Source organism: Gallus gallus, chromosome 3 (assembly GCF_016699485.2).
Source record: "Gallus gallus isolate bGalGal1 chromosome 3, bGalGal1.mat.broiler.GRCg7b, whole genome shotgun sequence".
Taxonomy (NCBI): domain Eukaryota; kingdom Metazoa; phylum Chordata; class Aves; order Galliformes; family Phasianidae; genus Gallus; species Gallus gallus.
The window spans coordinates 51,447,890-51,474,657 of NC_052534.1; the positions used below are offsets into that span (position 1 = coordinate 51,447,890).

At 43.2% G+C, this 26,768-nt stretch overlaps 2 protein-coding genes across 10 annotated transcripts in view; both read left to right on the plus strand.

The window, feature by feature from the left end:
- SNX9 (sorting nexin 9) overlaps positions 1-7,486 on the plus strand; it is a 54,253-nt gene extending 46,767 nt beyond the window's left edge. For all 9 annotated transcript variants that reach the window (XM_040698450.2, XM_040698451.2, XM_046939723.1 and 6 more), the window contains exons 15-18: positions 532-621; positions 1,213-1,327; positions 2,695-2,786; positions 5,508-7,486. In XM_040698450.2, coding sequence (XP_040554384.1) covers positions 532-621; positions 1,213-1,327; positions 2,695-2,786; positions 5,508-5,555 — 345 coding nt within the window. In that variant the 3' untranslated portion in view covers positions 5,556-7,486. The remainder of the gene's footprint in view (positions 1-531; positions 622-1,212; positions 1,328-2,694; positions 2,787-5,507) is intronic.
- Positions 7,487-19,705: 12,219 nt separating this feature from the next.
- SYNJ2 (synaptojanin 2) overlaps positions 19,706-26,768 on the plus strand; it is a 63,801-nt gene continuing 56,738 nt past the window's right edge. The window contains exon 1 of the mRNA XM_003640916.6: positions 19,706-19,936. Coding sequence (XP_003640964.2) covers positions 19,816-19,936 — 121 coding nt within the window. The 5' untranslated portion in view covers positions 19,706-19,815. The remainder of the gene's footprint in view (positions 19,937-26,768) is intronic.

Sequence of the window (26,768 nt, forward strand, 5' to 3'; positions counted from 1 at the left end):
ATTGCCTGCTACAGTAACAATCTAGTTTAAATAAATCCGGATTTTATATTGGTATTTGAGCTATAAATTAGTGTTTGCAGTGTGTTTAAGATTAATTTCCAAAATATGGAGCCTAATTTGAAGGTTGAATCTGGACGCTCTTAAACAGCCTCACACGTCAGCAACTAAAGAGGTGCACTTGTGCAGATACACATATATGCAATGGGGTTGTTGCTTGAAATTGCAATTGCTAGGACTAGAAAATCCTATGAGAATTTGAGGGAAAGCACCTCACTTCATAGGCCAGTGTTAAGGAAAACGAAGAACTGAGGCTTCTGCTTATTGTTGCTCAGTCAAAGAGCTTATGTTTTAATACAGACCTGTTTAAATGTAGAAAAACTTGCAACAAACAATTAAGCTTTTCATTTACTTTTCTCTGGTCTTTCCTTCCCTTTCTTCCCCAACCCATTTATAGTCATCATTATTTCTTTACTGTGTCTGTGTTATTAATGTCTCAGGTAGTTTTAATAATGCATGCACTTTATTTATTAGCCAAAGAAAGATCTGCACTTCCTGATGGAAACGAATCATGAATATAAGGGATTTCTTGGTTGCTTCCCTGACATCATAGGAGCTCATAAGGTACGTGAGGGGCCTTTACTCATAAGAGTTGGGCAGTGGGGAGACCTACATGGGGAAGAACAAATATTATTCCAACAACATAAACAGGGTTGTTTTTAATATTGTTTGGCATGAAAAGGAAAGTGCAGTCTGAATCTCTTGTTAAGGAGGAGACATTTCTTTTACTGTTCTTGTTTGTGACTTGAGGGTTTTCCTGAATCATGTTATATTGCAGTGAATTGTAGTCTCTTGGAAAACAGTGTTTGTTTTCTGAATATTGTATAACCTGTGGATACGGTTCTGGAGGCATTTGGTAGTTTGAAGCTTTTCGTGTCTCCTTTGTCATTCAGCTGAATTTTGGAACCTGATCCTTTTGTCTTCTCTGTATATATTTTTGCCTATTACTGCCTTTACCAAACTCAATTTCTTGGTTACCATGTTCCTGCCTGTGTTTTAAGTCTCATCTTGCAAGCAGTGAAGCAAAATAACAAACCTATCATCATTCTGTGTATATAGTGTGCAACATCAAAGTGTGACTAGTGGAATTTTAGATTACTCTGAAGACCTTTAAGTTGGCTACTTGTTTAATCTTTCTTCATTTGGTTTCTACAGGGAGCAATAGAAAGAGTGAAGGAAAGTGATAAATTAGTTGCAACCAGTAAAATAACACCACAGGACAAACAGAATATGGTGAAACGTGTGAGCACAATGGCTTATGCACTACAAGGTAAAACAAATTTAGAGCTAAATGGCAATATCGTAGAGCTGAAAGATTTTTAAGTAAAAAACCTTGGCAAAGAATCCTCGTTCTACCAGGAATTGTTGTTACCTGCTTGTTTTCCTAGAATTACAGCTGCTTTTCTGCCTCCCTTCTTCATGTTTGTCTTCTTTTGTTTGTTTGCTTTTAATTGCATTTCCAAAATGTATATCTTCTGCAGTAGCAATATGACATTTGAAATAAGAGCATCCCGGACTACTACTTCTTTCATTTTGAAATCACAGTGAGTCTCAAAATAAAGCCATGGACCTTGGTGCAGGAAGCAGTTGAGCACATGCATAAGTGTTTTTCTGACTCAGAATTTAATCAGACATGATCCAGTTGAGTGTCATATTCTTGTAGATAAGACTTAACTTCCTGGATGTTCTTCAAACTTTTTAGGTTAGAGATGTTGGAAATATGAGATGTAATACACTGCACCTTAAAAAATGGGAATTGAGGAGTCAGAGTTCAGTCCTGCAGGTTACCAGACTCTAAAGTGCATCCTGGTACTGCCCGCAATGGGGTTACTCATTGCTGAGTGTTTTATCTTCTCTTAGCTGACCTGAAGCTAAGAGTATTTAGTATTTTAAAGGGAGAAGGCAATGCAGCACACAGAGCCAATTAAAGAACAGAAATGTCCCCCATTCCTTTCTCTCACCTTTTCTTCCTGGATGCAGTGATGCAGAAGTATTGTATTGCTCAAGTGGTAATCATGGGAAAAGACCTCTACAAAGATTGTTGCAGTCTCAAATATTTTTTCCCCCTCTATTGATCTCTCAAAGTACGTTTCACTTGTTGCAGCTATAAGCTGTGATGTGACAAAAGATGCAGAAAGTGGTGAAAGGAATGGCTTCAGTGATGCAATTTCTCAGATTCCTTCTGAAACACTCAGTCAAGAATGAGTCAAACTACTGGCTGTATCTTTGAACAAAATGTTTACAGCTGTGCCTTAACTTGTTTATACCTTTGGAAATCTGAATTCCCAAGCCACATATGTTTGAAAAACTTCAAAATAGAACAGTTAACCTCAGTAAGACAAAATTCTGTTTGTTTTCAAATCTTTGTACACCTGAATATCGTAACAAGAACCTGGCTTTACCCAGAAAGTGTTGGTGCTTCAGCAGTGAGTATTTGACACCCTACTGATTCTATGAACAGTTCCATCATAACTTGAGCACTGCTGGCAAAACAGATTGTGGAAGCTCGAGAATAGTAAATATACTGGCAGGATTGGACACTGAGCTTGTTGCACAGTAACTAACCTGAACTAAGGGAAACCTTTCCTAACTATGAACACTTCTCTTGAATGATTTGCCTCCTGTATCTAATTGCAGCTGAGATGAATCACTTCCACAGTAACCGGATTTATGACTACAACAGTGTCATTCGTCTTTATTTGGAGCAGCAGGCACAGTTTTATGAAACGGTAAGATGCAGTGTTTCGGTGCCATTTTCCTGGCACACACTGTACTGGACTTTTATGAGAAATACTCTATTTAGTCATCTTTCTGTATGAACTTCTTCCAATACAGTATTTGAAAAAGAATTGTAAAAGGGAGGGGGTCTGAAGCCCCCATGAAAGAAGAATGAGTGACATGTTTCCTTACAGATGCTATTTCTGTGTGCATGGCTATATGATACTAGGCCTAAAATACAGTGTTGAAAAACTTTATTGGTGCTAATTGATAGCTTGGTTTTTCTAGTTGTTGTCAGTTTTGTTTGGTTTTCTCAGTGCCAGTACTGAGGTTACAAAGAACTTGTTTTAGATCAGTGCACAGGTATTACGAAACTCAGTCCTGAAAAATGCTATAAAGAAGACCTTCTGCAACAAATTCAGCAACAACAACAAATAAAGAAATAAATAAAACCATTAAATGAAACTTTTGTCCCAAAGGGTGGAAGGACAACGGGGACCTTCTCTGATTTACGGTCTGATGTATAGATGTGTGAGGTGGCAAATCAGTGATTTGGTGACTTATTAAATATGTCTTCATTTAACGTTGTTCTTATGCATGTTATTCTTTCTATTTTATGAAATGCAACTTGAGAACAATTTTTCTCATCTGATATGCTGGTAAATTGCCTGAATCTTTGTATACTAGAAGCTGGCTAGACTTAAAGGAGTAATTAGCAACTGGTTGCCCTTCGTGTAGCAAGTAGTGGCAATTCAGTGGCTGTCTTCAGTTGCTGAAAACATCAGATCCCATATCAGGTCACCTTGCTCAGTTTTTCTGGCTCATCTGATGCAGCTAGGCACATATACTTCCCATAAATTCCTTCTGTCTTTTGTCCCAGTTCTTAATCTCTTCTGGTTGCAGCCTTGACAGTCTCCTTGTACTGATCTTCCTCTCTCACTCAGCACAGGGACCAGGTTTATGTTCATGTGTAGGGTGCTGGCTACCATGGGAGCTGTGGGAAGAGCCCAGGAACTCTGTTCTGATGTGTAGCCCTATTGCAGGAGTGAAATGGGTTTCATGAAAAGTCTGGCTTTGTTCCTGTCGTCCCCCTGAATTATGGGTATCAGAACATCGTTGGTAACTAGACCTTTTGAGTAGCTATGGCTCCACTGAATTTAAGGCTTGTGGCACAACTAAGCTTGTGTAATCTTGCATGGAAGGAAAAGACACCTCTCCAGAAAGCACTATTCCTTCTTTTCTCCAGCCAAACTGCAAGTCAGATCCAGAGCAAGCAGAAGGGTGACAATAACATAGAGCAAAGCAGCCCCCCTCCCCTCCTCGTCTCCTTGGAAATGGCTGACAAGCTTCTAGCGTAACATCAGTCTATGTTCAGATGTCCAGAAGAGAGAACTTTTGGCCAAATGGTTGCACTTCCTGAAAGTTATGCTTGATTCAATGGCTTTTACAGTGCATAGTGCATTGCTGGATAACCTAACAGGCAGGGTGACAGCACTGCGCATGGTACTGACAGATGAAAGTACAAATGAACAAGGCAAAAAGTATATGTGTGAGCACAAGTGTCTTTGTAACTGAATGCTTTGCAAGTTCTATGTGTACAAACGAACAGAGTTCTTGTGTTTTCTGAGCATCACAAAATTTGAGCTTTGAGTGGCAGGAAGGTTTGTTGCTTTTTTTTTTTTTTTAAGTGAATATGTTGTGATGCTATTTTTTTTTTCCTTTTTTGTCAGGAGTGAGTGTGAAAAGTGAGCTTTCTCTGATCTGCTTGTAGCAGGCCAAGCAATTGGCATTTGGTGTTGCTTTCAGAATGCATGATAAAGGATAAGACTGATTGCAACAGAGGGAACTCTATGATTTGAATAATCATATGAATATGGAGCCAGGCTTTGAACTCAATGACCCTTGTTGGTCCCTTGCAACTTGGGGCATTCTGTGATTCTATGATTAACAGGATGTGTACTTCCTGTGTCTCAGCATGTAGAAAAAAACAAGCCACAGAGAGTTCATGCATGTGTGTAATAACCTTTTGTAATAGCTCCTCAACTGGAAAGGGAGCCTATATTAGGCTTAGAGCTGGGCAAAACGTCTAGCTTTGTTATACTGCTGTAATTATCTGAATGGTACGATGACATGAAGAGGGATGTAGCTTACAAATTCAGTGAGGTTTGGAGAAGAAAAAAAAACAAAGCAAAACTACTGTTTTGCTTTTTCTTGTACCTGAGTGCACCTGGGATTTTGAACTTAGAATATTTGCAGTCAAATAAATGAAGCCAGTGATCCTCATTGTGAGGGAGAGTTGCACTGCTGGAGGCTGAGCAGCGTGAGGGATTACTGGTGGCTTATGTCAAAGCCAGGAACAATTTTCAGCCATTAATAGCCACATTTATTGATTACATATTTCTGCTGACTGCCTTCCAAGGCCAAAGCAATTCATTACTGCTGTGTAAACAGTGCTTTTGTTGACAGTTCTGACGTGGTCTTTTTCAGGAGAAGGCAACAACAGCTCAGAGTTGGGATATACGCATTGCACAGAACTCCCTTAGATACCATGTTGTGGTGTTGAGAGAGCAGCTGAACAGTGTTGACAATCTTGTACTCACTGGGGGGTACTGAGGAAAGACAGCAATTTTTGGAAGATGAGGGAACGCTTTGTTTGATTTCTTGCCTGCACTGTTATTTCTGCATAGTGTAAAGTGACTGCCTATTAAGTATGTTCTGTTTCTTTGTTTCAGATTGCACAGAAGCTGAGGCAGGCACTCAGCCGCTTTCCTGTGATGTAGAGAATAAGGAGTAGTCAACAATGAAGAACAGCCACCTTGAAGTGCTTTTCTGATTTGGGGGCAATGCCAATAAAAACCTGTTAGCCTTTGCCAGCCAAAAAACTAATCAGTTATGGGGGGAAAAAAAAGCATTATATAAAATGTTTACTTTATCAACCTGAATCCAGAAGATAACATTCTTTTTATCTTGAATGCTCTCCCCTTTGTGTCATTATTTAAGCAAAAACAGCTAGATAATGCTGTTGGTTGTAGGGTTCTAAATCATCAAACTGGTATATTGCCATGGACCTCATGCAGACTTGCTTCTATCAGGTGCTATTCCAAAAATTCTTTGTCGGCATCAGAATCAAAATTTTTTAAGTGAGGAAGTGGATGAGCTTGGGAAAACGATTTCCTACTCATTATACTCAGTTGTCTAGCAATTCAGTAGCCAGGAGGGATTGTATTTGTGACTATTTCTGGTATATGTTCATGGTAATATCCTGAGTGAACACTTGTTCTAAGTTCTGCTTCCCATACGTGGCCATGGCATACTGTTCCCACTGTGACTTCTGGTAAATATAATTCGCTCTTCTTTCTTCTTTTCTTTGTAACTAAACCTTTTTCTCGTGGCACAACACCTCAGAGCTTATGTCGGGCTCTTTCTTTCTCGCTATGCACTGTGTAAAAAGACAAAGTACAAACAAGGAAAGAGCCATTCAGGAAGGTGTGAAAAACAGTTTTCCATGCCAGCATTTTGACACCCACACAATGTTAGGCCATATGGCACTGGTGTTCCTCAGAGCTGTACCTCTTTGAGAGTTCTAAGCCTTTCAGTAAAGGGGACCCTCATGTCTACACAAACCGATATAAGTCCTCCAGTTCCGGCAGAGCTCAGGTCTTCACGTAGCAGTATGGTGTGCTGTTGGCTTGGGTTTGCTTTCTGTTGCCTTCTAATGCAAACTGAAAGGTGACAAAGGTACCTCAGTTATCACACAAATGTACTTTGATCATCATATCTGAAGTTGAAATCACCTTTCTTAGTACTAAAATATCACCTGGGGCCTGGGCTTTTCAGAACAGCGCTGTTCTAAGTGGGCACCAACTACAGTAATTCATTTAATGCCATAAGCAATCCAAAAAGCCAAAGTGCAATTTTTTATTTTTTATTTTTGGCAAAAAAATGACTAGAATATAAACATTTTAGCAAACCTTTAAAACAAAGGCATTTTCCCATAAGCCATTCTAAGAGACGGGTACAGTCTGCTGGTTGAATAGTTGCCTTACTCTATTTTGCATTGGTGTTATTTTTGTGTGCTAGAAGGAAAATCAAGGTCTGCCTGAATAACCTGAAACCAAAACATAAGAGACTTTAGCCTAAGTCCAGATGCTTTTCAGTGTCATGGGTTTTGTTCACGTTTTATAAACCTTGTCTTTTTCTCCTCCCAATTTTAGTTGTTCGCTTCCAAAATTCCGTAGCGCAGTGTTGTTTGATACAGCCATTTAAATATGTACAAATTGTAAAGAATGTGTATAAATGTTTTACACCAAATGTAAGAACTGCTTGCATGCTGAAGCAGCTTATATAATAAATTGTTACCATGTGTACAGTACACTCTGAAATCACTTTTTCAAGCCAGCATTTTTTTAGCCTTTGTATATTCACTTTTGGTAATGAAATCTCTTTGTAATGAATTCTTTATTTGGGAGGGGGAAGGGGGGTTCTTTTTACCAATCTTTGAATAGCTCCGTATGCACTAAAGTTGAAGGTTCTTTACCTTGAATAGGTTGTTTTGGAATCTACATGTAAGCTGTGCGTTCCCGGTGCAGGGAAGCTGTGACAGTAGCGACTGTGTCAGAGATGCAACGTTTTGGCAAAAAAAGGAAAACTGTTTAAGGACTTCTAGTAAAATGAAGTACAACTGTTAATAAATATTTATGTATACCCACGAGACTATTTTTTTTCTTTGAAATCATCACACTGATTTTCACAGAGTGATGCTCTGTGAGGCAAATCCTCCTTACAGCTTTTCACTGGCTTTCACACAGTGGCCAGCAGAAGAATGAGGAAGCATCCATGTGCCTTCCATAAAGCAGGCATCGGAACGTAATAATAGTGCTCGTTGACTGCAAAACAGCCAAGGCTAAGCATATGGTGTGAGCTTTCATTATTCAGGTCAGCCTAGCTCGTGGTTGATGGAACCCTCCTGACTGCAAATCAGTAGGAGAGCACAGTGCTACTGTGTATTCATGGCTCTGCGGCAGCATGGTGTTGACCCAGAATAGAAAGTAGATTGTCTTTGGTGCTTGTTTGTTTGTTTGTTTGTTTAAATTAGATGTGATTAGTGGCATAGGCTGGGTGATTTGGGAGCAGCAGAAAATCTTCACTCTGAAGATGCAGCCAGAAAACAAAACAAATTAAAGTAAGATGTGAGCAGTGCCATCCTGCTTTTCATTTGTCATAGCTGAGTAATTAATCCCTCGAGTAGCAAAAAGCCTTAAACCTGTTTCCTGACTTATACCTGGCCTTAGCTCTTTGGGTTAGTTTTAATATAGCCCTCCTGCTAAAGTAGTAACGTTTTTCATTTAGGGCTGAACATGAAGGTGCATCGTTTATTGCTTTCTCTTAGCAGCAGACTTTTCTTCCCTTAGTTTTCCTCTTACATCTACTGTCGAGTAGTACAGTATTACAGCTACTGTAGAGACCTGCATTTCTTAATTATTTGCTAATAAACTTAGTTTGCCTTAGCAAATATTTATCAGTTCAAGGTCACTTCTAGTTGACGTTACCTTCTGTCACAATCAAATCTCAGTAGATGCACATCTAAAACTGTTACTCTTAATTGGTATCATTGGTGTTCTGAAATCTTTTCCTCCCTCACACTGCCTTGGAAAGAAAAAATCAAATTGATTAACTGTTCTTGCAGGGGGCTGACGAGACTGAGAACAACAGAGAGAGGTGTCACACTGGGAACGCATCTGCAGTGGACATGGCGTTCAGCATGGGGAAGGAAGAGCACTGCGTGTTACCAGAAGTGAAAAGTGTCCTGAGAGTGAAACGGGTGCCTATGAGTGTCCCTTCTGAGCACAGTGTGTCCTTTGACCTAGGAAAGAACAGAGCAATGTGAAAGCAAACACCGAGATCTCCAAAAATGAAATGCTACATACATGGTTTCAGTAAATTAACTGCTCTGAATGGGCGTGATTCTACCTACAGCTGTCTGTGCAGGAATGTTGGTGCTGGGGAGGCAGATGGACAGATGTTCTCACCATTTGCTGTACCAGGTGTCAGAACCCTCCCAGTACCTTGCTGACAGGGGAACTTAGGGGCAAATGAACTATCACGTGCCACTATTGTATGAGGAGACTGAGAATGGAAGCCGGCTGCTAATTCAGAGGAAGGAATTTGATACTGAAATTCAGCTAAATTCACAACCGCACTTCCCAGCCCCTCCGCAGCCACCTCCTCCTCCTCCCTCGTGCCTCCCCACCACCCCTCAGCCAACGCTTTGCTCCACGGCTCCTGACAGTTTGCAGTGGTAATGTTTCTGACACATGCGAAAAGTACCTATTAAATTGCTTGTCATATCATCTACCCACATCCACCTGCAATTACATGATGCCTCAGTGACTAATGAGTTTGGTCACCCGCTGACAACGTGAAAATAGTGAGGCAGCCAACTGGAGTGTATGCAACAGGGCCTGTGAAGAGCGTGCTCTCATCCTTCTGTACCGAAGGAGGTGGAAAAGGGGCTGAAAGTGGGACCTTAGGAATGTGAGGGGCTAGCTTCTTATTTGTAACCTATGTGAAACATTGGAAGAGAAAGCTACAGATGTGGGTGAAATGGGGTTCTAACACATCAGCACTTCTAATGCAGAAGCAAAATATTTAGCAGGCTTTCAGCTCTGTAATTAGATCTAGACCACTAGGTTAAGTCAGGGTACCCGGTGTTGTACACTACAGTCCTTTGTATACAAGAGTGGCGGCATCTTCTAGAGTGAATGAAAAGGTTAAGTAAAATGTATCCATTCCTTCTGCTTCCATCTCTGCTCAACGCTCTTTGGGCAAGGGTACCTCCCTGCTCTCATGTGAGAGCACTGCCTGCAGTTCTTTCTGGACTCACAGAAATCTCTTAAACACCTGAAGTAAATTTCATTGTGTTCACTTTGGTGGCAACTCTGACGTTGTGTCTCCCCTCCTGGGGCAGAGGGTATTGCTGTTACTGCTTTCTAACCGTTCTGTAGGGCTGTCCGCGTGGTTTCCTTATCACATTATTAGCACTACAGTAGCACGGTTCTTAAATATTTACTGGCAATTTTTGAAGTCACTTTACGTGTTTATGTGAGAATCTCCCCTCCCTTTTTTATTTTCTTTAGCTGACTCTGTAATTTCCAATGACAAGCTGGAAGCTCAGCCCTTCAGAATCCCAGAACAAGAGAGAGCTACTGTTTATCCACTGTTCATCTATTTATGGTATTATTTTTAATCAGATTCTTTCCAAGCCAGCCCCGGGATCTTGTCAAATGTGGTGCACACAATACAATGAGTCACCACATCAAACCATTGCCAAAGGGGGAGCGCCTCAGAAGTGAGGGCCATGCAGGGGTGAAGGGCAGCTTTCTGTCTGTTGATTGGGTCCTGACTAGCATTAATAAGCTCAGTAGAGGTTTTGTTTAAAAACTCAACAGCTGGAAGAGAAGTTTTGCTCTAGTAGTGTAGCAGATACTAAATACAAAGCCCACAGCTCACTGCTGGAGCAGAGCTGTGGTGTTCAGCACTGCCCAGCAAGGTTCCCAACTGATGTGCTCTGCAGGACTGCACTGCTCAGTGCTCACTGTACTTGCAAAGAGAGGTGAGGAAACTCTTCATTTGCATTCCCTGCTTAAATAGGACACTGTCCTGACCATTACCAAATTGCACCTAGTAAACTTACAGCAAAGATCAAAAGCCAGCCTTAGGGAAGGAGTAGGAATAGAAAGCTTCTTTCCCAGTGTAAGCATGTTTGCTCTTACTTAGCAATAGATGATAAATTCCACTAGTTACAACTAACACCAGCCTAGCTGCTGCCTGTAAGCGCTTGGCTGTGCAGGACCCTGGTCTGTTTCTCACTGCTGTGAAGCCAGAGAACAATATTCATCTTGGGCCCACTTCTGCAGCAAGAAGGACAAGACGGACACACGTGCCCCTGCCCGCTTCCCCTGCCAGTGGCAAGGCCACCTGAGCTAGAGGAGCTGCACAGTCACATGTGCTCAAGTGCACTTGGGTTCTGCTCCAGCCAGGTCAGCCTTCTGAGTGGCAGCTGCTGGGCTGGCACTGAGCCTGGGGTACATTCCTGTCAATGAGGCACACAAAACTCACAGAGCATCTCTGCTTTTATCCAGGCATGCTACTAACTCTGCATCAGCCTTTCCATGTGGAACGGATCTGCATGGGTTCTGGCCCTTCCATGAAGCTTACAATAAATCTCCAGGACCAGACAAAGTTTATTTCAAATTTCTGGAAGGAGTAAAGAGAGAATTCGGCTGAACACCTACCAAAATATGCAGAAAATATCAAGATAGCCACTCCATAGGGAGAGCACATGAAAGCACTCGTTGCACCATCTCTAAAAGCCACAGGAGGCATTTGCAGGGATGGCTGAGTTGGAATTATGCACCAGGACTGCTACTTGACACAACTGAACAAGAAGCAGCAGGGAACAGAGCAGGAGAAGGGAGGGCTGGTGATGATCAGGAAAGGTGATGGTAGCATAAGGAGTGGGGAGTAAAAGCAGGATGATGGGCTTTAAATGAGTGTAGCTGCAGCTCCTGCAGCATTCCATCAGTGGAGCTGATCAGCCCTAGAGGAGCCCTCCTCAGTGCTGTGATGTGTGCCACGAGCACTCCCCAGCCCAGCAGGGATTAACGAGGGCTGCAGACAGTGTAACCCAAGACTCCCGCACTGGGGTGGGGAAGGATCATTCCTGGCCAACCTCAGCCTCTCCTCATGGTTTGTGTGTGAACAGCAGACGTGGCACAGGTTAGGAGGACAAGCAGTGCCTTTTATAAATGCGATGTGAATCCTTGTTTCATTGAAGCAGAACGGCACACCTAAGTAAACACGTCAAATCGTCAAAAAACAAATAGAGGCGAGCAAGCCAAATGAAAGCCAATCAAAGTTCAGTTGTAACAAAGTCCAGGCATTTAATTGCTGCATTAGGAATAACACAGCATACCAAAATGGTTGTTCAAATAACTTTAAACCATGGTATTTCCTCAGTCCTTCTCTTTCTGGCCCGCTCCCCTCACTCAAGCTGTGCGCATTCAGCCAGCTGCCCCTCCACAGCCACACCGACAGAGATACGCCCCTCTCCAGCCCTCTTTCCCTTTCAAGGAAAGCAAGCTATGCACTCTGCACTCACCACGGAGATGCAGATAAATTACAGCACTGTGAAATAACTCCTTACGCAGTTTGTTCTATTGTACTATTTCAGTTTTTATTTGTTCCACACAGGCGACACTTCTCCAGTTCCTGGCTGGTGTTGTACTGAGCTGCACTAAGTGCCCTTCCTCAAACTGATTGATGCTCACTGTCACTTCAGTTGCCCAGTCCAAGACAGATCATCACAAAGCTGCTGAAAAGGATCACTTGACATTTATTGCCCAGTACTAATTTTTAAAGCTTTATAAACAGTATAAATACTTAAGTCTTTCAGACAAAAGAGTATGTTCTCCTTCCTTCACATAAGCCTGTTACTATGCTCCTCTTTCTCCCTCCGCTTTCTTGTCTGAAACCCCTCCCAGATCAGAAAATGAATGGCCAGGGCTTTTAAATCATGAGGAGACACAAATACTGCAAAGCATCTCTTCATAACATGAAGTGGGAGAAACAGGCCATACTTGAACTTAAAAGCACCACATATATTGTACTGGAGAAAACTAAAATGAAAAAAAAAAGATAAAAAATGTTGACATGGTAATAGAAGAGAAAATTGGTTTCTGCAAGGCAGTTTGGGTTGCTTTGAGAGGATCCATGGCAGTTAGTTGGTACCTGTGTATAGTCAGCGGTCCATTATCAAAGGCACTGCCCAGAAATTCTGTATGGAAAGAAGCATGCAGCAGTGAATCCTGAACCTTACACCTAAGGAATGCTTCCCATGGAACATGCATGTGAGAACTGAAGCTCTGGATTATATTTAAGCTTTGAGAGCAGTGAGCCTACTGCCAGTGGTGGAAGCTGAAGGCTCCCTTTGTCCATAGCCACAAGGTGGTGGCAGTGGGTGCTGGAGAGCTGCTGTGTTCCACCATGCTGCCAGCATGGTGGTACTGCTGATTGCTGCTGCCATGCGCTTTGTCTACAGCAGTTTTACAGACAGGACTATGAGATTTTTTCTGAAGAAAAGTACAGGAAAAGTTAAAATGCTGATAATACACTCAACGACTCAAGATGAAGAATCAAAGAGCAGCATTCCAGTTTTCCACAAAGCGTTCTCCAAAGTAAGTTATCTTTTTCTTTTAGAAAGCAGTGATCTCATGCACTTTTGGCACAAACTCAAGTTTCTGGAGGTAAGCACTTTGCTTCTAAAAACACACTGATGTCATGATTCGACTGCTTAAAAGTGGTGTCCTCAAACAGACCACTCTCTTCCTTCCTCCCTGCCTTCTTTTTTTAATTACGTGACCAAATCTGAAATTTCCACAAAGACAAACTGTGTTCAACATTCACTTCACAAAGAGATCTATAGTTTTGCTTTAGCTTTGTGTTATCTGCGCTAGAAAAGCAGACCTGGAATGTGAGACTACTTTACAGTGTCAGACTTACTGTGTTTATAAATGCATTTCTATGAAGACAGAATATGTGCTCATCTACCCAACAAAATCTGTTAGAAAATGCTACAAATGCAAAGAGCGCTGAAAATAAATGCAGTTAAAGTGCCCCATTATCCTTCTAAGTGTTCAAACAACTCCTATTAATGATTATACATCAAAATTCTTAGAAGATGTTCTCCTTCAAATATCCAGTTGCACTGAGGGCAGACTGCAGTTCAATAAGATTTACATAAATTAACATCAATTAGAATCAGGTTTTGAGTGCAGAAGCTCCTTTACCCCTGCCTTCTCCTCCCACCCCTCATTGTTGGATCCCTCTGCTCCCTGTACTCCTCTAATGTGCCAAGTATGTACTACTCAATGCAATAAAATAGTGGAAGATGCTTGTGTTAACACAATTTATTTACATTTGATGGTAAACTGCACCGTGGCAGTCCTCCTAATGTTTATACAACCCTGCTGTGATCTGACCAGCTGCGGTTCCTCCACAGCTTCTCCCTTATTCATATGATTTGGTTTGTCTGAAAAAAAAAAAAAAGGTTGCTTTTTGCTCTTTTAAATTATTTACACTTTAGTTTCACATTCATCTTCCATATCATAATCAGCTTTTGGTTGTATTCACACGTTTTCTGCTCGTATGCATTGTCTACCTAGTTATAGCACCAGCAAGCAATGAAACTCACAGATTCTGAACAAGCAGGAAATCACTATTCTTCCTTGTTACAAATGGAGTAGGTCCTCAGGATGAATTTAGGCATGACTGTGCTGCACTGAGCCAACGCCCTTTCTCTTTCAGTACCCTGCAGCAACAGTAGGTACAACATAACAGAAACGTCAGAACAGGCAACCTGGGATTGCCTGTTTCTGGAGATTTCTTCACAGTTGGTTCATGAACAAGGGGAAGGCCTCCGTCGCCTTATCAAAACCGCATGCCTCGATACAGGGTAATCACAGAAGTGCTTTCATGCTTCAACAGAAGCATACACACTTTATCCAAAGATTAAAGACCTTTTGCCCACTGAAAAAAAGCTGCCAGCTTACGTGCCACATCTCTGTCTCTGTAGACATCAAGAATTTCGCTTTGAGTCTGAACATTCTATTTTGCTAAGTGCTTTGGTTTTCCTGTCAGGAGTTTCAGAAAATTAGGCAAGAAGCAGAGGAAAGCTCTGTGGCTTTCAAGTCCTTTGAACACAAGAGAGGAATACCTATGACTAATCACGAGCCTGTCAGCTGGAAGAAAGCATGCAAATTGTATCTGGTTGTCTGGTCACTCTTACCGCCTAAACAAACCCGCCTGACTAAGGCTGCTCATCTGCACATACTTTTGGGATGAAGAACACTAAACTCTAAAACAGCTGTTGTTACTGAAAATAGTATCTTAAGAAAAGGCAATGATCTGTGAAAGTAGTGTCTGCCTTTTTAGGTAGATCTCTTTGATTTAGTATACATACAGTTAAAGTCAGTGGAAGAGGAGGTGAGAAATTCCACTGACTTCCCAACAAGACTTCAAACGCAGTTTTTTCATTAGCAGCACTTGCAAAACAGTTAGCACTTCACCGGAGAGCCTCTCAGCCACTGCTGGTGCGAGTTCAGAGATGAATTCACATCTTCTGCCAACCCTGAGCTGCAGCCAGGTAGGCCCCGGCTCAACTCAAGTCCAAAGCCAGTCAGCTTCCAGCCCAACTACCACGAGCAGCTGGACCTGCACTGCTCATACAGTGGAACTACTACTCAATTGGCAGAGTAACTGCATGCATCAGCACAGTCTGGGGGCTGACCTGCTGGAGAGGAGCTGTGCAGAGGAGGAGCTGGGTATCCCAGTAGACATCAGGTTGGCCATGAGCCAGCAGTGTGTCCTTGTGGCCAAGAAGAACAATAGTATCCTGGGGTGCATTAAAAAAGGTGTGGCCAGTAGGTCGAGGGAGGTGATCCTCCCCTTCTACTCAGCCCGGGAGAGGCCACATCTGGAGTAATATCTGCAGTGCTGGGAAAGCCATGCAGCTCCTAAAGTCCAGCAGAGGGATGCAAAGACAATTAGGGGACTGGAGCATCTCTCTTCTGAGGAAAGGCTGGGAGTCTGGGGAGTGCTCAGCTTGGAGAAGGCTGAGGGGGAATCTTATGAGTGCTTATATACGTCTAAAGGGCAGGTGTCAAGTGGATGAGCCCAGGCTTTTTTTGGCAGTTCCCACTGGTGGGGTAAGGGGCACTGAGCATAAAGTGGAATACAGGAAGTTCTATCTGGATATGAGGAAGAACTTCTATACAGTGAGAGTGACAAGAGCTCTGGAATAGGCTGCCCAGAGACATTGTGGAGTCTCTTTCTCTGGAGATATTCAAAACCCACCTGGATACTTTCCTCTGCAACTTACTGTAGGGAACCTGCTTTAGCAGGTGCTTAGACTAGATGATCTCCAGAGGTCCTAGAGCTCTCTGATTCACTCGAGAAGTCTCACTTGAGTACAGATCTGTGAGACTACTCATGAAGTTAGCTACACGTTTCAGTGTCCTGCTAAACTGGAAGCTCAAGTTTTCTTCGTTAACCCACTGCTCTTTCTCACTATTTATTGGTTGAAAGGTAATACTGATACAAAATGCTAGCATTAAGTTAATTTTTCCTGCCTGAAGGATCACAGAATGCAGGGTCAAGGCTTAGGAGATGCTGCTTGGGAAAGGCTGTAAGCAAGTGGAAAGTTGAAAATGTTGACACTGTCTTACGTAAAGAAAGTGTCTCTGCATTACTGCTCTAGTACTTGTGGAAAGGTCAAACATTCTTTGTCAAATTCTAAACAGATTTATCACTTGTGCTTCTTTCTAAGGAGATGTTGTTGACTTTGTTGAGATACAGTGACCTAGCTTGAGGTATATCAGCCTGTTTCTGGAACAAAATACCAGATGTCTTTTGCACACAAAGTTCTTTACATGGTCAGGACACACGTAACCAATCAAAATAGAAACTTTTTCTCTCAATTTCATGGAGAATGTAAGAGGTGACATTGAAAGCCCACAGCTACTTTCATAGCAACACTTGGAGTACTTTAGCCTACAAATGTTGCAAATGCTTCTCTATGGCACATTCTAATTATAACCAAAAATGTGAAAACAATAAAAAGTTTTGCACATTAGCTGCAGTAACTAATTGTTTTAAATGTCATCTGCAGGAAAAGCTACTTTGAGGTATTTCCTCTATTTCTTCTTTGATCGCTGTAGCCAAAAACGTATTGGAAATGGCAAATACCAAAAGGTTTCAATGACCTCGAGAACACACACATTTCCTGAGGCATTTGTGAGTATGTTCAGGTGGCCATAAATCTCCAAGAACTGTCCTCACTAGTAATCTTTGCTATTTAGATTTAGAGCTTTAAAAAGAATCGCCGTTGCATAAGAATGGGCACACAAATGTTTGTTCCCACTGTACATCAACAAAGTTTTTTGTACCTAATTCCCCCTGTTGGCAAGGGCCACTCAGCAGCATGCAAAAGCTGACATGGACATTCATCCATCCCATACCCCAGAGTCTAGGATCTGAGGTTCTCACAGCTCTTCCACACATCCCAGCAGACTGCTGAATAATGCAAATTCTGCTGCACTGTTTGGTAACAGCCCTGCTGCCCTTTCTGATGTATCTCTGGATCAGCACATAACCCCACCTGCTAAGGTCAGCACCAGGACTCCTTCTCATTACGGTGGTTACCAGACCCCAAGAACCTCATTTCCATAAAGACTTGGGAGGGAGTCATTATAATGCACAGCATGTTTCAGAGGTAAACTGGGGGCTGGGGACGGATTGAAAGTTGGAGTGAAACTGAATAATGACTTGGAAGAAGATAAAAGTGTTTCAGGAATCACAGCTGTCCACGGCAGCTGAGGCAACAGCTGAATTTCTCCTGACAGCCAAAGAACCAGGCTGAAAAATCTGTAAAAGGTAGAATGGGCATTATTGTCTGTCTGATGGAGGTGAGTGAACGGGAAACAAACTTTGTCAGCTGGATGCTATCCTGCTACCACAAAGACTCACCTTCTAACTCAGCAGTGTTGCCATTTTGCATGCACTGCATTGCACATAGCTGTGGTCAGTAAACATGAGACCTTTAGGATTCCTCCCCGTCTGATGAGGAGATGGAGAGAAGGACTTCTTTCCTTCTCCTGTAAATACAGGAAATGCAAAAGGAGCTGGAAGAACAGGAAATAAAAGTTCACTGAGAAAGGAGGATGAAATAAAAAATAAAATTAAAAAAAAACCCACACAAAAGAAATGCTGAGGAGTTCATGAGGGTGGATGGCCTGGGTGAAAACAGCTGCTCTGGAGAAGAGAATGGTTTCACCTGGGGGAATCCTCAGCTCAGGATTTAATCACTTCCCTTGTCAGACACATACAATTGCTTCACATCAAAAGACAGATCAACTCCAGAAGTTACCTAGAAGGTGAGCCATCAAATTCAATATTTTCCCTTAAAAACTGATTTTTGTGTATTGAATGGTAGTTTGGGTTAAATGAAAATACTTTATCTGCCATAAAATAAGGCAAAGAAAGTGTTTGCATGTCCACCTTGTACATCAGGCAAGGCTCTTACCTGTTAGTATCGTTCTGTGTGAGGGAGGATGGTAAATTGCATGGCTTTATTCAGCACTCTGTCATTCTCTGACAGTTGCTTTCTCAGTCTTATGTTGCCTTGTTACTAAGATTACCAAGGGACGGTGCAGCTTTCCCTATGGGGAGAAGCTGAGAGAGCTGTATCTGTTCAGCTGAAGAAGAGAAGACTCAGGGGAATTTCACCAGTGTGTACAAACACCCAAATGGGTGGGTGCAAATGTGAAGGCTGGCCCTTTGCAGTGGTGCCCAGAGGCAACGGGCACAAGAAGCACAGGAGGTACTCTCTGAGCAGCAGGCAGCATTTCTGTGCTGCGCAGGTGATGGAGCACTGGCACAGGCCCCCAGAGGCTGTGGGGTCTCCTCTGACTATATTTATTTATTTATAACAGTAAATTTTATGTTGTAGTTGTTTAATACAGGCAGCAGCCCAGCACCACCCAGCTGCTCACTCACCCCAGGTGGGATGGGGCCAGTGAGAAAGGAGCAAGCATAGGAACACATGGGCTGAGATAAGACTACACAAACAATGCACAACAAGGAATTTGTTTGCTGCTTCCCATCAGCAGGCAGGTGTTCAGCCACTTTGCCAAGGGAGGCTCAGGTTGGATGTTAGGAAAAGTATCTTCTCAGAAAGAGAGATGAGGCATTGGCATAGGCTGCCCAGAGAGATGGTGGAGTCACCATCCCTGGAGGTGTTAAAAAGCAGTGTGGATGTGGCACTGAGGGATGTGGTTAATGGGAGTGGTGGGGATGGGTCAACAGTTGAACTTGGTGGTCTGAGAGGTCTTTTCCAACCTTAATGGTTTGCTCTCCTGGAATCATCAAGGCTTGGAACATCTTGTGGTTCCTTGGGAAGACAAATGCCAGCTCTTCTAGTGCAGGACAGTGCTAGAAGCAGAGAAATTCTCAACTCTGCTCTGCAAAAACAAACAAACAAACAAACAAAAAAAAACTGGTGTGTTATCGCCATCACCTTCATCAAAATTAGAATGCCTTGTTGTGAAAAAGGCTACTGCCAAAAACTGCTCATGAATTACAAGCATGGGCAACAGAGCAGCATAGCAGCATCCCCCAAGTGATGGCTTACTGTCATAATGGAGTTCACAGATGATGACGAGGAATCATTCCTCAAAGGCAAAAGAAACAGGTTAAAAAGGTCATCTTTTATCTATTTTTTTTTATTATTATTATTCTAAAACACACAAATGAACGATCCACGGCAACTACCTGCAGCCCTGTGACACAGCTGTCTGTAGGCAGCTCTGATTGTTTAAGTGGTGTTTCCAGCGTTTCACTTCAAGAAAGCACTTTTCTCTACATTTTCTCTGTGAAAAGAAGCCACGGTGAGAGACGAGAAAGATTTAAGATGCTTCTCAGTGTGCTTTTTGCATAAGACAGCTGTAAGAAAGGTATCTCTTTGCTCTTTAGAAGCGAGTATGATTAACTCACACCCCTTCTTACACCCTCCGGACTTTGAGAGAGCTGCGAACCCATCGCGCTCGTTTCATTCGTGTGTAAATAGGATTTCTGCTAGAAATCGCTCCAAACTGTCTCTGCTCCCTGACGGCGTGGGCAGGACTCAGCCCACCGCCGCGGGGCAGGGCAGGCCCGGCCGGAGGAGCGGGGCAGCAGCCGGAGCCCGCCTCGCTTACCGCCCCGCCGTGCGGCCGTGGCGAGGCGGTGGGTGTCGCTGCTCCTCCCCTCCGCCGCGGGCAGGGCTGGTGGAGCACACCTGGCCCGGAGGAGGAGGAGGAGCCGAAGGGACAAAGTTGACTCTGGAAAGTTTACGAGGGAGCGTGGGTGGGAAGAGAAACGGAGTGAGGGGAAGGGCGCTGCCCAGCCGCGGACCGCCAGCTCCGTCGGAGACCCGCGGCGCCCGCCATGGCTCTGAGCAAAGGGCTGCGGCTGCTGTGGAAGCAGGAGCCGGGGCCGAGCGCGCTGCTGGAGGCGCGGGGCCGCCAGGACTGCCTGCTGCTGGAGGCCGGCACCATGGCGGCGCTCAGTAAGTCAGGGCGGGGGCAGCGCGCGGCGTTCGCGGGGCACCCGTGGGTGCGCGGAAGCGGCCGGGAGGCGCGGGGCTGGGCGGTCTGCGGGGACCCCGCCGTGCGCGGGAGGTGGCCGGCTGCTCCCTCAGCGCCAGCCCGGGCCGTGCCCCCCCCAGCCTCCTCCGTGCTCCGGGTGCCTGTAGCCTCCTCGCGGCCACCGGGGCGGAGAGAGCTCCAGAGGAGGGTCCCGCCGACGGGATGGGACTCGGTGCCCGAAGTTTCTCTCCGGCTGCATCAGCGCCGGCCGACAGATCAGACGTGCAGTTTACGGACCGGCAGGTCACAGCAGAGTTTGGCGTGGATGACTTGCGTGAGATTGACGTCCTGCAAAGAGAGCTTCCCGTTGCCTGCCGTGCACGGTTATGGGTGCACCTGGTGCTCGGTGCAGCGTCAGGCTGACTGTCAGGCAGGGCGGTGGCGACCACCAGTGCTGTCGGGGTCGCCTCATCGCGTGTTGTGGCAGCGCAGTGGGTGGCGTTGGGACACTCGTGGGAAAACTAGGTGATTAGGGATGGTAAGGTGCAAAAAATTATCTAGGGGAACGTGATAGATTGTTGTTAATTGCGGCCGGTTCTCACCTGCTCCGGCAGTTGTGCCCCTGTTGTGGCGTGGAATGCATCCAGGGGGAAAGGGAGAGAGCTGAACTGTGAACTTTGTGGCAAAATGTGTGTGTATGCAGTGCTTTGCACGGTGCTGGTTACAATGGCCTGTCGAGGAGAGCAACAGGAAGCTGGATTAGACCTTCCGTGATACACTGTGGCAAGGCTTCCAGGCTAAAGTGTTTGGTTGTCAGGTACTAGGGCTTTTTATGAGTGAAGAAGGCCAACCGGGTCTACAGTAGACAGGTGATTTTCACGAGAAGGGTTCTGAAAGTGGAAACATTTCAACTTGTCCTGATAAAGCTTTGTTGCTGCCACAACATACACTGTGTTGTGTTACTGGGATTTTATATTGTGTGATACTTTGAGAGTTCTGTTCCTTGTTATATTTGTTGGTAACAGTGGGCGTGAATGTGCAGAAAAAATATTCTGTGTGGTTTTGGTCAGTTTTCAGTGAGCTGTCAAAATGACAGGTCTGGTGGTACAGACCAGCATCGTGCTCACCCTCCGTGGTCCAAAACTGTATCAACAGCAAAACTGTCTGTTGACATCAGTGAATTTTGATATGGCTTCTGTTATTCCGATCCAAACCCAGAGCAACTCCACTGTCTAAAGCCAATGTGCGTGAGTAGAACTGAGTGACCAGTGTTCAACCAGCGACCCCAGGCCTTTGTAGAACCAGTCATTGAGAAAGTTATTTACAGTCTCACTAACCTAAGGAATCATCAACTTAAAACAGACTTTTCTCTCACAGTGTTGCTGTCCTCCATCTGAATACCTGTAAGTAGAAATGTGGAAGTGATTAAAGAATTTATACGGTCTCTTCTAAAATGTGTGTTGTTTTGCTTTAGCAGGGGGGTTGGGCTCTATGATCTCTTGAGGTCCCTTCCAACCCCTGCAATTCTGCAGTTCCGTGGTGGCTGCTGTAAAAGCTGGCTTCCCATGCCTTTGGAAGGTCACTTCTGAAGATAACTGTGATCATTCACGCATCACTTTGGCATCCAGCCTACTTTGTGTTAATAGATTTGCCATTTTAATTAATTTAGTTTCTCTTCCTGCCCGGTTCTGTTCCTATGTTAGAGGAAAAGGTAGTTTATCCAGTTGAGCCAGTTTAGTTCCTTTCTTCTATTTATGAAGGAAAGGACCAGAGAAGGAGGGAAAATCAGCGGCAGGTATTGTGATGGTAGATTAACAAGAACTGTGAAGAGGAAACTCCATGGTTAAGATATTAACAGAGACAAGGTCAGTTTTGTTTTCATTGCCCTCAAGTTGTTACTGGCTGCAAAACATTTCAGATACACACTAGCCCTAGGTTCGTGTTTTTGGGCTACTTTGATTTTCCATTTCTGAAATGAAGATGTAAAGAATTGCATGCCCGTGGTGATGAGGAAGTAATGTGATTATGCCTTTTGCAGGCTTCCATGCTCTAAATAAAAACAAATGTGTAAGTTGTACAAATATTTTAAGTTGTTCATGCAGTTTTGTAGTAGCAGCCTTAACCTGATACGACTGTAGAAAGGTGTAATTGTGGATGGACAGTGAAGGCCTGGAAACAAATTATAGTCATTGTCTGTTACTATTTTTTTTTTCTTAATTACCAAATGTTTAGTTTGCTCTTAAGCAGGCATGGCACCTGAATTTTTACTAGAAGAGGTTAAGTCACTTTCTTTCCTGCTTTCCAGTTCAAGTAGCAAAACGGGCTGAGAATTGTCCTAGAGGAAGAAATGTTATAAGAAAAAATCTGGAAAATGCATGCGTGTATGAGCGCAGTATCTGTAGAGCCCCTGAAACTCTGCCAAACTCAGAATCAACCCTTTCAAATATATAAACCAAAACTTTTATACAATCTCATGGGAGATGAGATACTTCTTTCCTCTCTTGATGTATTGTAAAGGTTGTGATGACGATGTATTTCAAAATTCAGAGTTTTAATACTTAAAAGTATTTGCATGTTCAATTTCAGTAGTGGGAAAGTATTATGAGGATTTTCAACTGTCTGAGAAGCCAAGAATTCATAAAATAACCACATTCAGGCTGTAACTGAAGCCTAACTTGAGACTTTTGTAAAGGCCAAGGAATCAAGAATCACAGTGGGAAAACTAGTTGTCCTACCCCAACTCCTTCTGTGCAGTGAAGCAATGTAGGAGTCGCACAATTTTCTGTTCTACCAGAAATTCAAACAGTACTTTCTTTAAAAGTAGTTTTTTCCTTCCTTTTCTCATGATGTCACTGTAGGGTGGAGGGTAAAACTCTCTGCTTTGAGTTTAACAGCATGAAAGAATTTCTCCAGGAGGTCACTGAACTAGAACATCAGTAATTAGCTTCTGCCGTGGAAGAGAGTTACAGGAAAAACTGTCACTGCTTCAGAAGCCTTTGCTTACATGAGCAGGAATGTAGACAGAAAGTGCTGTCGCTACTTTTAACTCAGTAGTTTTAACACTTTATGGGTGAAGTGAGCTGCATACTAAAGCCATAGAGCTGCAGATATAGTTTTCTAACCTTATTTTAGAAATGAAATGATGTCAATAGGAATGCTGAGCTTCTATAATTCATCACAAAAATGTATTTTTGCAAGGGCAGGTCTGAAGGACACACAGTTAAAAATTTTTTTAAGTGCTTTAATTCTATTAGAAGATGTTACAACTATTAGAAGATGTTACAACTGCCATCAGAATGGAGCCTAACTGGCCATGGTCTTTTGAAAATACCAAAATTCAGAGCTGATAAAGTGCATGTTTTGCAAATGGGTCTGGAGGTTTTTTCTCCAGACTGTCACTCAGAGATCTGGGAGGTGAACCTGTACTGGAGGCAGATGGGCATAATTAGGTGGTGGAGCAGCTCTGTGCCTCCTCAGCAGCTTCAGGTATAGGTGAAGCTGGGGCAGAGCCTGGCAGTGGGAGGGATGTGAGGCCAGATGCTACTGTGTGCCCATTCTCCATTTGCCATTGGATTTGTAATTCTGTCTACAAATACGTCATGGATTGAGGCTATGGCAATCAAGCACGAGTAATTGTGCAAACATGCTGTGCATGTACTACTGTATGCTACTCGTTATCAAAAACAGTGAGCCCAACAGCATGACTTGTTTTACTCATATGCCTTGTTATTAATGTACTTCCTCTCCTTATTGTATTTGTATTCCTAAAGCTTACTTATTTTTTAAAATACAGTGTTTCATACATTTTTCTGCAGTTTAATGGTGTTCAAACTTCTCCTATCTGTGGATTCATGCAAACTTTTTGTAGTGGAAGGAGTCTGAGAGAAGCGTTGCTTATGTTGGTTGAGCTGTCAGTGTCTCTGTGTGACTATATATGATATATAACAGTAACCACATAAAGATAATGGTCAAGCTCCAGGGAAATGACTTGGGAACTTCTCCTTTACGTTCTTGGCTGCCTGCAGACCACAGGAGTGTCTGGTACAAACCTAGTGGTCTTCTGAGTCCATTCCTTGGCTGTGAGTGAACTCCGTACTGGAAAAGAATGATTCCAGTTATATAGAGAGCTGGTGGATGAACTTCTCCAAAGTGCCACTTTGTCGTGTTTTCAAGCAGAAAAAAACACTTTTCTATAGAAGAAAGTTGGTGAATATATTGCTTAAAATTTTGAGTATCCAGATTCTGTTAACTGGAACTCTGACCTTCTCCCAACCTTGTATTGCATGACGTGTGTTGTGTTAGAGGATACAGCCTGACTTGCGTAATGTCTGTGTAGCTTGAACTGGATGTGAACGGGAAGTTTTTAGCAACAGGAGGTTATGAATGTAAATGACAGTACAACCAAGTGCTTTAGGTTTGTCTGAGAAAAAACGGGAGTTGTAAGCATGTCATTTACCTTCACTCATAACACCAGATGCTGGATGTATTTCTATGTTAAGATGCTAGTGTATGTATTTTTGTATCACATTTTTTGTATATGAAATTTGTTTAATTATAGATTTGCTCTTTCTTGTAAAAATTCACACCTCTTTCACCAGAATGCTAGAAGAAGCACAAATAAAGCCCCCATCACATCAATCCAACAGCTCTGCAAATATGTACTTGTATATTCTGAAGTATTTCTGTAGCTGCTAAGCAGGTATCTAAATACTTCCAGAATCAGACTGAAGAGGAGAGCCAGAATCCGTAACCTGGTCCTTGACCTTCTTCTTGAAGACCTCTTTCGATCATTTTACCTAAAAGTTGAAGGTGTTGCTGTGCCTGCCCTTGATGTTGGACCTTGGACTGAGGTGCCTTCCTGCAGTCACTGGGCTTTCTGGGCACCACAGGGCTGGCAGCCGTGGTGGTTCCTGCTGAAGTCTGGGGGTCACCGCTTGAATGAAGGAAGCTGCATGCGCCAGGCCAGTTCCTGCTTGACATTACATCAAATGTGCAGCTTTTGTAAGCAGGAAGTCACACTTGGATAGTAGGTGTATGTCTTTTTTGCTCGGCTCTGAAATATTTTATGCTTTGGAACAGCTCACTTCTGGTTGAATTGATTATAATTTGATTTTGTTGAATTATTGTGCCCTTCTTGTTTCACAAGAGTTAAAAATTTCAGCTAACGTGCTAACCTTACATATTATATACATCAGAAGCTTTTAAATAGTATTAAAAATCTTGAGGAATGCATGCAGTGTGCAATTCTATAAAGCTCTTCCAAACACACAATGCAGTTGTAATTAGTGCAGAAGGGTGGGTACTCAATTATATGTTTAGTGGAAGGAAAGATTGCTAAAAAATACTAGTGGGAAGCTTTAGAGGAGTTTGGTAATTACTAGGTGTACTCTCTGCTACCTGAAGCCATTGTTAAACACCAAACAAACGCACTGTGTGTTTGGAAAAGTCAGCTTGTTCCCCCAGTAACACAACTTCATGGTGAATATCATCAGCTTCTGTAGCACCTCCTTTTGTTAACTCTCTATATACATGTATTTTCCACCTTTCTTTCTTGAAAAAGAAAGGATTTTACTTGTGAGCAGAATGTAGTTAAGTGTCCATTCTTCATCCTAGATTTTCAAGTAGACAGCACTTAGCTTTGAGAAAGCCCTTACATAGTAAAAACTCCAACACTGCAAACTTGAAGCATAAAGCACAGTCGTGATTGTCAGTGTGGCTCTGGGCAGCCTGGTCTAGTGGTTGGCAACCCTGACCATGGCAGGGGGGCTGAAACTGGATGATCACTGAGATCCTTTTCAACCCAGGCCATTCTATGATTCTATGTTACTGATTAGGAAAGTGCTATGAGTTTGGACATATCTGGGTGTCAAATGTTTCTACTAAGACAGAATTTACAATATTATTCAATCTTGTTCTGTGCGTTTTATGTTCTCCCTATACATCAACAGTACTTTAGAATTCTGTAGTAGTTTTTCCCTTTAGCTCTGCTCTTTATCCAGTAGCACATTGGTTTCTGTGTTCTTTTTCTAGTTGCTTGCTTTCCAATCCTGGCTCTTGTCTTCACATTGCTAGCCAATAGTCTTAAGACCAGGTTTGGTGATGCGATGTCAATAAGAAACGTTGAAGATTTATAAATAATTAGTTCTAGTAATAAGATATGAAACTGACTCAGACCCTCTGCAGTGTCCTTGTAAAGTCACACTTGGGTCATCCTTTTGTTGTATCACTTTTTTTACAGCAGGTCCCTATCCCAAGCAGCATGGCATTGTCTCAGGATATAGCACCAGGGAGCATAATGGGATGGAAGCCTGCAATATCTGTAACAGATAGGTGCTTTTCCTCACAAAAATTTGGTCTCCACACACTAAAATACTCTGGCTTCCCAGCTTATGTGCTCATATGGCACAAGATATGTTGGCTGGGTTTGTTTCTTCTTGGCCTGAGGAGTGAGCTTTATCCAGAGTGCGTGGAGCTGGTCAGGGAAGAAGCATTTTGTCCCTGCTTTGGTTTTATGAATCGAAACGTCTTCTAGGATAAGTATCAGAATCTGCTGTCTGATAGAAGTTTTTGGGAAGTTGTTATCCAGCAAGAAAGAGAGGCAGCACAGCCCAGCGGCCTCCTGCGGCTTTGTGTTGGAGGTGCTCCTCGATTTTAGGTGGCTCCTTTGGGTCTCATACCCTGGCTGCTGCTGTCGTGCTGGCAAATGTTCAGTCTTATGGTCTGAACAGAAGCAGGGGTGTTCCCCTACCACTGTTTGCAAAGCCCAGCTCTGTGCACGTGGAGATGTCCCGTGCCAGGAGCTGATGGCTGCTG